At 40.7% G+C, this 13,724-nt stretch overlaps 2 protein-coding genes across 2 annotated transcripts; both read right to left on the bottom strand.

The window, feature by feature from the left end:
* Window positions 1-303: 303 nt before the first annotated feature.
* Window positions 304-2,523, bottom strand: LOC138081246 (disintegrin and metalloproteinase domain-containing protein 20-like). Its single transcript, XM_068974370.1, has one exon. The coding sequence runs from the start codon at window positions 2,521-2,523 to the stop codon at window positions 304-306; it is 2,220 nt and encodes a 739-aa protein (XP_068830471.1).
* An 8,370-nt stretch (window positions 2,524-10,893) lies between these two features.
* LOC138081245 (disintegrin and metalloproteinase domain-containing protein 20-like) lies at window positions 10,894-13,074 on the bottom strand. Its single transcript, XM_068974369.1, has one exon. It carries the CDS (start codon window positions 13,072-13,074, stop codon window positions 10,894-10,896), a length of 2,181 nt encoding a protein of 726 aa, XP_068830470.1.
* Window positions 13,075-13,724: the final 650 nt, after the last annotated feature.

The raw sequence follows: 13,724 nt of genomic DNA, 5'->3' as shown, positions 1-13,724 counted from the left end.
GTAGAAATAGGCTAGGGATTAGCAAATTTTGTTTACTGGTTGTTTATGGTCCCAAATGATTAGAAAAAGTTGGAATTTTCCGCCAATGATCTAGGACAAATGTTATATCATTGTTACTTCCAGGAGATTACAGTTTAATACTTGGGAAAGATCATTAGGCTTTGGTAGTCTCTTGAAATAGGAGCTATTGGTTTTTCCTTCTTTGTTGTTTTTTCAGTGGGCACATTCTGTGTTTCTTCCTTAGGTAAAGTTAGAATATTCTGTGCTTACATCCTAAGTGAAACCGTAACACATGTCTATTTTTTACGTAGTTTTAGGTGGAGCAGGCTTCTCTGCTTTATCATCTGTTTTTTTCCATCTCATGAAAAGCAAAAGCAAAAGCAACAGACATGGTAGTAGAAACAAACAAGGAATCAGTAAATATGGCAGCGGGTTACTCTTTTCCACCCTTTCTTCTGTCTGGGAGGCAGGGGGTGGGCCACTGTCCACACTGCCCCCTCTGCCTTTTTGCTGGCAGGTAGGAGGGTCCCACTCGGCGTTGCAGTGGCAGTGATGTCTGTTGTTGCAGATTCCCCTCAAAGAGCAGAGCTGAGGTGAGCAAAAATGTGGAATGGTGGAAGAAGAGACACACTTCCTTCTGATGCAGATGTTTCGGGGACCACACATGGTACCATCTTTCACTTCACCAATATCAGCTGTTCTTATCCCACGGTGGTAGTCTATACCCCAGCAAGTGTTATTATTGAATTTAGTCCAATGCAGAGTAGTATGATTGCTCACTAGAGGAATTTCTTTCACGTTCTCACACTGAATCCTCCCACACAGGCTGTCTGACATGTTGCATTTTACGTATGAGGTGGCTGTGATACCACAGTTACCGAAACGGTCACCTCGGGTATTCACTGCCCTGTAGCAACTCACGTTTGCATTCTTGGCCTCTTTGCCAAAGATTTTCCTACACTGTTCATTGCGCTCATTGCATCTCTTTTCATAGCAGTGACCACCGCCTGTGCAGGAGGTCCCATCCTGCATGTACACATCTTCTGGACACTGATAGGATGTCCCATTGCACCACTCTGGAAGATCACATTCATTTTCTACTTTCCTACACACAGTGCCCGGTGGCATGAATGTGCAGTTATGGCAACAAAGCCCCAAAGCACAGTTTACACCAGCTGTCATAGTGCAGTTTAACTGACAACAGGGATCAGTGTTACACTTCTTTAAGGGTCCACAGTCACACTCTTCTCCTTCTTCAACCACACTGTTTCCGCAGCGTGTCTCCCTGATGACTGTAAGTGGATCTGGTGCTGTGTACAAACAATGTCTTCTATGACCGAGGTTCCAATAATCAGCATAGCTGCAGTTGCTGAATTTAGTTGTTAATGCTACATATGGAAACAATATGCACCTTGCTGCTCCACATTCACATATTTTGATATTATCATGATTCATACCCAAATTATGACCCATCTCATGAGTCACAATATAAGATAAAGTGAAAATTCTTTGATTGTGGAAAGTCTCAATTCCACAGCCATAACGACCTGAACACACTGTTCCAACAAAGGCCAAGCCAAGAGTTTCACCATAATTCTTTTTCACAAAAACATGCGCCAGATCATGGCGCACACGGTTATGGAAGCCCTTTTGCTTCCATTTGCAAAAGTCGTCCAAGGCCTTGTTAACACTTTCTACGGCAATAAGGCTTTTTTCAGTCCATATCTCCATTCCCTTGAAAAGTACCTCCAGATCCAGTGCTTTCATAAGGTCACTTACTCCATTTAAAACAAGGAACACTTCCTTCTGCGCAAGCGAAGTATTACTTTCATGATGAAGATATCGAGTGTGATCTATGACCACTGCAACTTCAAGAAAATAGCTGTGGGTCCACCAGCCTGTATAGCCACTTTGCATCAAAGTGGAATTAATGCTTTCTTGAAACTTCAATTGGCCTGCAATTTTTTCATCTGCTAACCCGCATCTAAAATATGAAAAATTAGTCTCCTCATTGTCTAGCTTATATATTAGATGCTCAAATGCAGTAGAAAACCTTTTGGGTTCAATTTCATAAACAATGTCATTTGTCTGTAATATTCCCTGAAAGCCCCCGAAGCAGTTATTGAGGGAAACCAGAGACTCTGGGTCCCCTTCCACGTAACCACGGTAATAACAGTCATCCTGGACAAAAGGTTGGTCTTCCAGGAGAACACCCGTGTCTGCATAGGTGAACACTGGGAAGTTTTTGGACAAAAAATTCTTCTTGACCTTTATATGAACAACATGTCTCTGGCCCCCAAAATGCAGTTTGTAACAGAACCAGCCTTGAAGCTTCATGCCTCTGCCAGTGGGTGTAACCCTCAGGGGAATCACCACTTCTGGGGGGCCAAGTCTTTGGGAGTGCCCAACCTGGGGCCATTCAGGAAGGAAGAGGAACACTTTCAGCCAGAGAAGCAGGAGAGTAACCTTCATATACACCAGGAACTCACCAACACCTATTGCGGAGCCATCATATTTAGCCATTGGTAGAAAAAGAGGGCAGGACAGGATACATCAAGGTTCGGTCTCCTCCATCTGAGCTGATGTATTCAATGTTAACCTTTAGTTTGTTCACTGGCAAAGTCATGCGGTCAAAGCAGAAGCACTAAAAGAAAAACAAATGAGTAGAACAGGGACTGGGTGGGAGTTATGAGCAAACCAAGATAGAGGAAAAAGGAAGGGTACAGGTTAGGATGAATGAGAGTTTGGCTTAAGACATGCCTGACATGCTCTTAAGTTACGGTGAGGCAGAGTGAGACTGTGAGTACACAAGAATCATGACTGGCCTACAATGGCATTTGTTGAATCTAGAGGAAGGGCACATAGTGATTCGTGATACAGTTCTTTATGTCTATTAATATGTGCAAAATTTCCACAATATATAACACAAAAGAGTCTTACTGGAAAGATGAATGAATATCATATTCTGATAAAGGAGTCTTGTGTTACACATTTGGATGTTATGATAATAAACTATAGGTCTTCCTTTTACTTACAAGTGAGGATTATTTAATCATAATACTCAGGAGATATATAAATATTATTCACAGATATTATTTTTTCTCATTGTCCATATAATGCATTTCCATGTAACAAGTTATTATTTGTCCTAAGCCCTCTGCATTTCTCTTCACCTAAATCTATGAAATTGCAGAAGTCCAACATTGCTAACTTTCACAGCTTTGAGGATCTACTGTAATGCTACCTAATTCAATGATCAGTAGACCAAGGTGGCCTTGGGAGGGGGAATATGTTGCGCTGTTGATGGATGAAACTCAAATGTATTTATATTCTATTATACTGTTAAGAAGAACAGCATTTAAAAACCTGTACCCTTATAAAATGGAAGGAAATCAGTGCAGCTGGGAGGGTAGCAACTGAAAATTGGAATGTACTGAATGCAAAATAACCTTCAGAAGTAAAAGGGAAATCAGTGGCTCCTTGAAGGAAGAAAGCTTGGAGTAAAGAAATATTGTCTTAGAGTGGCAAAGACATCGAAGTCTCCACATTATAGGATTTTAAGGTCATCAATTCCTGAGTGCAACCTCACAATGTATTATTTCATAATAAAAACAGATAATACATATACCATATGAAAAAACCATCTATGATGATCTCCATAATACAAATGTGTTATCATATATTTGTTAGCATGAAATCTGATAACATGCCTGGCTGGCAATACTGATGTTCTCCCTTCTTCTTTGAATAAAGCATTTCAAAAACATGTAATGTTCATACATGATGGTATACACTTAGAAAACATACAAGAACACACAGATCAAGATTATTAACTGGTCTAGAGCTCTAATTTGAACAGAGGTTTTAGGGGAAACAGCACATTTGGAATTTTTAAAAGCGCTTTCAATACTTTATATTTAAAATGCTTGCTTTAACTTACCTAGTGAAGTATCCACTGTCTTTATTAGGTCATGAAAATAATTCTGTTGTTTACAGTCAGAACCCTTGGCCTAGTTGCAAAAAACACAGAAAAGCTAGCTCTGAGGATTCTAATTCAGGTTGATCTAGTCTACTTCCCACACTAGGTATAAAAATGAAAGACGCGGGATTAAGGAAGGACCTACCATCTACTAGGTCCTGTAGTCATTTCTACTTAATTAGAAAATATTTCGTTTCTATGTTCCTTGACTTCCTTTCTCTGGAATCGTTTTCCTGTCATTTGTGGAATTTTTATTTCATAAAAGGAAGAAACAATGTCCCGTGTGCTCACAGTTCTTCACAGAAAGCCTCTTATTCCTAGTTAATTCTGCTAAACCTTTAAATCAAAAGGATAAGGTGACAATGTGTAGCCCAGCAGAGAAGATTTCCATTCTCAGAATCACCATGTGCCATACAGACTAGACATTTGTTAGTCATTTGCTTTGATGACCAAACATACTTCCAGACCTCTAAACAGCGAGCCATCTCATTAAGCTGTGCTGTGCTTGATCGTCTAGTTATGTCTGACTCTTTGTGACCCCATGGACTGTAGCCCACCTGGCACTTGTCCATGGAATTCTCCAGACAAGAATACTGCAGTAGGTTGCCAGGCTCTCTCTTCAGGGGATCTTTCAAACCCAGGGATTGAACCCAGGTCTCCCGCATTGCAGGCAAATTCTTTACTGTCTGAACCACCAGGGAAGCCCCTCACTAAGCTACCATTTACAATACATTCTTACTCTTAAACCAGTTCTCAAATCAGTCCTACACAAACCTCAAAGAACTGGGCATCTGATTTACTAAGGTATTATCCACCAATAATTTCACTTATCTTCTGGGTACCAAGTGAGTGAACGTCTAGGTTAATTTCATAGCTAATTTTCAACAATGTTTAGACATTGACTTAAGGACATGGCCTGTATCTTAATATCACCTTAACTGCCCTAACTTCTACATATTATGAAACTGAGTCGAACACGACTGAGCAACTTCACTTTCACTTTTCACTTTCATGCATGGAGAAGGAAATGGCAACCCACCCCAGTGTTCTTGCCTGGAGAATCCCGGGGACGGGGGAGCCTAATGGGCTGCCGTCTATGGGGTCACACAGAGTTGGACACGACTGAGGTGACTTGGCAGCAGCAGCAGCAGCAGCAACCACAACCTTACTCCTAATAAAAATTCACTCCTCAGATTTATAAAGGATGAAGATAACTTTTCATCATTTCTCCCCTTTTCAGGGCCCTTTATTTGACATTTTACTACTGTAGTCTTGTTTTAGGTCCCATCAGTTCAACCACTGTTGAGTAAAATCCTCAACCCAGACTAGTGCCGATGTTTTCACTTGCTTTCACACTCTTACCAAAAACTGCAGAACTCATCAGGAAGTAAATCACAGAGTATGTTTGTGGTAATTAATGAGTAAAAGGCAGGCTAAAATTGGCATGAGGTACCTGGTGTGTGTGCTATGTGCTGAGTCATGTCCAGCTCTTTGCCATCTGTGGACTGTAGCCCACCAGGCTTCTCTGTTCATGGGATTTCCCAGGCAAGAATATTGGAATGGCTTGCCATTTTCTACTCCAGGGGATCTTCCTGAACAGGGATTGAACCTGTATTCTCTTTCATCTCCTGCATTAGTAGGTGGATTCTTTACCACTGAGCCATCTGGGAAGCCTGAGATCCCTGATATTTCAGTCAAAATGATGAAATAATGAACTGATACTTTCGTCAACACTTTGTTTTTAATACATTGAGCTTTTTTTGCCTGCATATAGTAATATTGTTTAACTTGCTAGTTTTCTAAATTTTCTTTTCTGCCTGGATATAATAATGTTGTTTCTTAACACGCTAGCTTTCTAAATTTTCTCTTCAGCACCTACGACCCTCAGCTTAGCAATCTACTGTCTTTATTTCCACGAGTAGTTATTATTGAATTTAAAGAATGGTACTTTAAACCATAAAGCCACAAAATTTTTATTTTGTGTGTGTTTAATGCAGAATTTGATACTTCTGTTCTTTATTGTTGCAGCTAGTTGGTGGGGGACTTAACTTTTTAGATTATTATTATTTTTTCACCATTTAAGTAACCTGAGATCCTGGGGTATTAGGGTACTTTTCTTGTACTAAAGAGGAGCATATTTCACAAAATATCAAGGCTCCATAATGAAGGAAGATCCTTAAATGGAATCCTTAAATGGGATCTTTTTTATGATACCAACCTCTAAATTGTGAGTAGAATCCTTGCAATTTTCACCTCTACATTCTACATATGGGAATACATGGGATGAGAATAAGGATGATAGTCACTATATAGTCCTAGTCAGGGACTCTGGGGGCCCTGCTCATGAGGGAATATAACACTTTCACTAGTAATGCGGTACAGTGCCGTATACTAGCACACACACTTCAACCTACACTGCCACGTTATCTCATAGATTCCTTTTTTCATCTTTTCCATAGCTTCATCAAATTCAGTCATCTTGGTATCATAATTATCACCTGCTTCCTCCCTTTCATTTACAGCTCAATTCAGTATTTCCCAAATTGCAAAAATGCATTTTTACACTATTTTTCAACTCTCAATCAAGTAGAATAGAGCAGAATAGGACATAATATGGGTCATAGATACCCCTCTAGTTTCTAAAAATTCACAAAGAATCATGTTGTGTTTGTATGCATGTGTGTTTGTGAATTCATGCATGCACAAATTCTAGCAATTTTCCCTTCACAGTTAAATTCTTGAAAGACTTACCACAGGTAAAATTAATGGTTACCATGGTATTTTCTAGTTATAACTTTGTGATAGTTTGTGCCGCCAAGGTCTGTGAACAAAGATTTAAATTGAAACATCACATGACAAAGAACAATAAAAATCTCTCCCCTTTCATCTCTTCATTCTTTATGTTCCAGATTGAAGTGCTTAGCAACAAGGCTCCTCCAGTTCTAAAGACCATGGCAATTGGATAAAGGTCTTCCACATTCTGGCTTTGCCTTCTCCATCATACTCTAATTACTCCTCAGTATGAATAAACCTGACTATAGACCTTATTCCCATCCCATGTATTCCCTGCACGTAGTATAAGTGTTTCGTGTTTTTTATTCATACTTCAGTGCTTTTGTCCATACTGTTTCCCTCATCTGAGATTATTTCTTCAGCACAGAACCTCATAATGAAACAGTTGAATTGCTTCAAGTTCCAGAAATACGTTTGATCTGGTTTAAACCATTGCTCAAGGATTGAGGCATCAGTAACCATCTATGACTTTCACTCTAAGGTCAAGGATAACTTAGAGACATTTCACATGTGTAAATAAGTGTGCCTCATCCATTAGCAAGAACTGTTGTCAGTAAAGAAGTGGCACAAAGAGATTACAAAGCAGAGAGAGATGAAGAAAGTAGAGTGTGGGTGGTGATGGCATCGTAGTGGCATAGATTGCTCCTATTTTCTCTCCCTTCATTTTACAGTTAATTTAACACTCTTGTATTAATAAGACTGCTTGATTCCAGGAGGGATTTGGGGAAACAGTCATCATGTGTGCATCAGAAAATAAACAAGAACTTGTTAAGGCCTTGAATTCCTTGGAATTGGATTAATAGTACCCACGGGGCTTCCCAGGAAGCTCAGTGGTAAAGAACCCACCTGCCAATGCAGGAGATTTGGGTTTGATCTCAGGGTCAGAAGATACACTGGAGGGGAAAATGGCAACCCATGCCAGTATTCTTGATGGAAAATACTGTGGACAGAGGAGAGTGGCGGGCTACTGTACATGGGTTCACAAAGAGTCAGACATGACTAAACAACTGAGCACACACACATGGTCTTTTCTAGCTTTAGCCCTATCATAGGAGAAGGCACTGGTGACCCACTCCAGTACTCTTGCCTGGACAATCCCATGGATGGAGCAGCCTGGTAGGCTGCAGTCCATGGGGTCACTAAGAGTTGGACACGACTGAGCGACTTGACTTTCACTTTTCACTTTCATGCATTGGAGAAGGAAATGGCAACCCACTCCAGTGTGCTTGCCTGGAGAATCCCAGGGACGGGGGAGCCTGGTGGGCTGCCGTCTATGGGGTCACACAGAGTCAGACAGGACCGAAGCGACTTAGTAGCAGCAGCCCTATCATAGGGAGTAGCCATAGGAAGTAACTTGATTGCTGAGCAAAGATTTTTATTTGAGATCTTACATGACATAAGAGAATAAAAGGCACCTTTTAAATATTCATGGGAAGAATAGATGCTGAAGCTGAAACTCCAGTACTTTGGCCACCTGATGCGAAGAGTCAACTCATTGGAAAAGACCCTTATGCTGGGAAAGATTGAGAACAGGAGGAGAAATGGGTGGCAGAGGATGAGATGGTTAGATAGCATCACTGATTCAATGGATCTGAATTTGAGTAAACTTCAGGAGATCATGGAGGATGGAAGAGCCTGGCATGGGCAGTTCATGGTGTCATAGAGTTGGCCATAACTTAGTTGAATAACAACACCACTCATTCTGCTATTCATTCTTTATACAATTTTTTAAAAAATTCAATAATTGAATTATCCATGTCTGATCGCATAGTTTTTATATCTTCTTGTTCATTGTTAAAACAGGCACTGCTTAAATCATTTTTCTTAATTCAGTTAACATTTTTACCACCAATATTTTGAATTCCTTATCTGATAAATTGTTGATTTCTGTTTCATTATTTTCAGTGAGAGTAGTTTCATTTTTTCAGTTGAGAGTAGTTTCTCTGCCTTTTCACTTTGCCTAACTTTCTCTGCCTCTAATAATTTAGGTAAAACAGTTATCTTTTGAGGTTCTTACATGTGAGCTTCCTTGTATGGGCTGTGTGTGTCCAGTACCTTTGATGATAGTACAGACTTGATGTAGATACATGTCTTTCCTGGTTACTACAGCCTTGGCGGGTGATGGGGCTGCATACGAAGGGGCTAGAGCCAGTGCCTTGTGAGAGGGAAGACTTCATCTCTGCCTAGTGGCCATCAACACCCTGTCAGAGGTGGGGGTCTGATAGCAAGTTTCAGGAGCAGAAGCCCTGAGAGCCAGAATTGATCTGGCTCTGTTCCCATCAAGTGTGTGTTTTTCTCTCCCTCTGCATCGCCCCAGGACCTTTGCCTACAAGGAAGAGGATGTGAAGCAAGTAGGACCCATGAACAGATGGAGGCCCAGTGTATTGATTGTGTAAGCATCCGTCTCTGTTCAGATGCAGCCATGATCACAAGCCCCTTTTGTCTCTCACAGCCAAGAACTGCACCCCTGTCTCTAGCTCCGCCCCTTGCTCCAGAACCGTTGTGCAACTGCTCTGCGGGCTTGGCAGGTGTCTGTATGGACTCTCAGCATGAGTAGGGAGGTCAGCTGTGGTGGAGACATGGGAAAAAATGATCATGATTTAGCGGCCCCTCAATGTCTAACTTGTGAATCTAGCCCTGGCTAGTAACTAAGAGCACTGGGTGCTTCTTCCTTCAGCTGACGTCCTTTCACTGGGCCAGACCGAATGCTTAAATCACATACAGTATCAGCAAGTGCTCAGGGGAAAACATAGCTAGCAAGTGTCCAAATTTTCAGAAATTCTTTTTGATGCCTGAAGTTTTAGTTTTTTTTACTCTATGTTGTTGCTTCAGCTCTCCGATGTCCTTAAATTTGGTTCTTAAAATACAGTTGGTTTTATCTAGGGTTGTTCTAGAGGAAAGATGGTTGCTATGACTTACATATCCTAAAGAGAATTACAAGCATGTTCTTCATCCATTTTAGAAATGAAAGTTATGAAGTTTGAGTGGCACATATAATTTTCCTCTTTTTTTCCTGATTTTAAAGTTATTCTAAGTTTAAATTATGTCCCCAAGATGGTAAGCACTGTAGTGTGAATATTTTGAATCTTCTGATGTCAGACTCCTTTCTGTGTTATCCATTATGCCACATACTATATCACTCAGAGTTCAGAGAGGAATGCACACCATGGGGATAGCAATGAGTTATGAAGAAGAAGATGTAGCTGTTACTGCTTGGGCTGGGGCTTGAAGGGAAGAGGTAGTATTAATAAACCTACATGTTTTGAATAGGGCCCATGGTTCTAGGCCTCCCTCTAGGACTCAGGTATTTGATAACTCAAGGACCTGGGACTGAAAACAAAGAAAGGTAAGATGCTTGGTGGCCGTGCCAGTGTCTCTGAAGCTGAAAAGTAATGTCTGTTAAGGAATCACTAATATATAAATATAATGTAATGTACTATTATATATAGATATGAAAACTCAGTATATGTATATTTGAGTATATAGTAATAAAACACAGACTGAAATTTACCTTCTTGTAAAGAAAGAGCTATTAATGATACAACACTGACATGAACTGCGCTGAAAATTTTCCCAGGTGTCCAGTCTGCCCAGGCTCCCTCTAGTTTTGTTAGCAGAAATGAATAATAAGAGGACTGGCAAAAAGAAATGAGATTCGTAGGTTTCCATTCACTGTGTGACAAAGCAGAGTACAAAGGAGAAGGATGTTTAGAATTAAGAGACAGCAAATTAAAAGTACACACACATACACACTGTGTGAACTGTGCTTTTGCTCAGGAAATACACAGATAATTTTATGAAAAATTAACCATTAAATTGCTTAAAATAACAAAACATTCTGGAATTAGCATATTTTTACTCATTGTTTAATTGGTAATATTTATGATCCAGAATACTGAAATATCTCGGGTTTTCTATGATCTCTGACACATTCTGTAACATGTCTACTAAACTAAAAACAAAAAAGTGAGAAATTTCAAAGATTTTGAATTTTTTTTTTTTAATCACAAATCTAGGCTTTTATTTCTAAGATGAAGTTGCAACGTTTTCCCTTTTTCCTTAGGTGAAATCAGAACATTTGGTACTTTTGCCTTAAGTATTGTCTCAACATATTGTCCTTCTCACTGAGGTTCAGCTGGAGCACTTTTCTCTTCTTGCCCAATTAATTCTTTTAGTTTCTTAAACAGCCAAATTAACAAACAAAATAACATAAAAAAGAAAGGAGTCAAGCGAAATAGCAGCAGGTAGCGGTGGTCTTGCACTTCTTCTCTGCCTGGCGGTGGGCCACTGTCCACACTACCTCCAATACCTTTTTCCTGGCAGTGGGGAGGGTCCCACTCGGAGTTGCAGTGGCAGTGCTGTCTGTTGTTGCAGACTCCATTCATATTGCAGGTCTCAGGTGAACAATCATTTTGGAAATTGGGCATAAAAGTACACTTCCTTTCGATGCAGATATGATTTGCACCACACTCTGTACCGTCTTTCACTTCACCGACATCAGGTATGGTCATCCCAAGATGGTAGTCTGTACCCCAGCAGTTGACTCCATTTATTCGAGTCCAATGCACAGTAGAATGATCTCTCAGGAGGGGGATTTCTGTCACATTCTCACACTGAACCCTCCCACACAGAATATCTGGGATTCCACATGGTATATATGACCTGGCTGTGAGACCGCAGTTACCAAAACGGTCACCTCGGCTATTTACTTCCTTGTAGCAATTCTCATTTGCATTCCTGGCCTCTTTGCCAAAAATTTTCCTACACTGTTCATTGCGCTCATTGCATCTCTTCTCATAGCAGTAACCACCGCCTGTGCAGGAGGTCCCATCCTGCATGTACACATCTTCTGGACACTGATAGGATGTCCCATTGCACCACTCTGGAAGATCACATTCATTTTCTACTTTCCTACACACGGTGCCTGATGGCATCAATGTGCAGTTCTCACAGCAAAGGCCAAAAGCACAAGTAGCCCCAACTCTCAGAGTGCAGTCTGACTGACAGCAGGGGTCTTTTGCACATGTATATGTGGAACCACAGTCACACTCTTCTCCTTCTTCAACCACACTGTTCCCGCAGCGTGTCTGCCTGAAGATATTCTCTGGATTTGGTGAAATGCGCATGCAGCTCACTTTTCCAACAACGTTCCAGTATGAAGCATAACTGCAGTTGCTGAATCGAGTTGTCACAGTTTTACTTGGAAACATTATGCATTTTTTACTTCCACATTTACATATTTTATCATCATGTCGCATACCCAGATTGTGACCAATCTCATGTGATACAATATATGCAAACTCTTGCACTTCGTCATTCAGAAAGCTGTCAACCCCACAGTTATAAAGTTGATTACATACAGTTCCAACATAGGCTAAGCCAAGAAGGCGACCATAATTTTCCTTTATGAAAATATGTGCAATATCATGTGGTAAGCGGGTATTAAAACTATTTTTCTTCCATTTGCAAAATTCTTCCAAGAGAATACTTATGTTTGTTGTAGGAAGGAGGTTGTCTTTAGACCAGATCTCGATTCCAACCAAAACCACATTAACATCCAGTGATTGTAAAAAGTTATCTATTCCATTGACAACCATGCATACTTCAGACTGTACACTTGAGGTATTACTTTGGTGATAAAGATACCGACCATGGTCTACCAGCACTGCCAGTTCAAGGAAACGCCTGTGAGTCCACCAGCCAACATACCCACTTTGCTTCAAAGTATAATTAACACTCTCTTGAAGAAATTTCAGTTGTCGTGTTATTTCTTCATCTGTTAATCCACATCTCTTGGGTGGAAGTTCGGTATCATCTACCATCTTGTACAGCAGATGTTCAAATGAGGTAGAAAGACTTTTGGGCTTGATTTCATAAACAACATTATGTATCTGTAATGTTCCTTGAAAGCCCCCCAAACATGTGCTGAGGGCAACCAGGGATTCTGGATCCCCTTCTATGTAACCCTGATAGTAGCAGTCATTCTGGACAAAAGGCTGGTCCTCTGTTAGCCCGTGCTGGTCTGTGTAGGTGAACACTGGTAGGTGTTTAGAGAACAAAAGCTTGTTGACTTTCACGTGAAGAATGTGTCTCTGGCCTCCAAAACGCAGGCTGTAAGAGAGCCATCCAGGAGGCTTCACGCCGCTGCCAGTGTATGTTATCTTCAAGGGTACCACCACCTCTGGAAGACCATGGTGTTGGGAGTGCTCAATGTAGGATGATCCGGAAAGGAATAGAAACACCTCCAACCAGAGCAGCAGGAGACTGATCCTCACATACACCAGGGTCTTACCCCCAGCCATTTATGACATCATGTGGAGCCAGTGGTGAGAGCCTAAGAACAGAGCAGGCCACGTCATTGTGAGCTGGTGGTGTACAGCACAAGCCTTTGATCTGTTTTCTGTCAGAGCCACCATGCCAGAGCCATAACACTAAAAAAAAAAAAAAAAAAGACAAGAGCAGAGACAGATCTGGGAGTTAGGAGCAAATGAAGGCAGAGGGTGATGAGAAGGGCACGGGATAAAATAACTACAAGTTTGGCTAAAGGCATGGCTCATGATACTGCGTTGCATTGCCGTCAAGTAAGGTGAGGCAGAGTGAGGCTGTTGGTGTCCAAAGCAGTGGTGATTGGCCTAGGGTGACACTTGTTGAACCTTGAGGAAGGACAGATAGTGCTTCATTGTTCTGCCCTCTACATATATGACACTGTGTGGACATGTCTGCAGAAATAAGTAAGACAAAAAGGCCTTAATGGAAGGAGGAGATATATCTTCTTTTCATTTGTAAAAAAATAAAGGGAATTTTTATTTATACATATTGACTGAGTATAATTACCACTTTATAGTGATTCTTTTCCATTTCAATGGTAAATTAGTCACATTACTTAGGACAGATATTAAAAAAATACATATATCATTATTTTCTTTCATTCATGTAACTAATTATTACCTGT

Source organism: Capricornis sumatraensis, chromosome 6, assembly GCF_032405125.1.
Source record: "Capricornis sumatraensis isolate serow.1 chromosome 6, serow.2, whole genome shotgun sequence".
Classification (NCBI taxonomy): Eukaryota; Metazoa; Chordata; class Mammalia; order Artiodactyla; family Bovidae; genus Capricornis; species Capricornis sumatraensis.
This window is presented reverse-complemented; position numbering and strand designations above follow the sequence as displayed.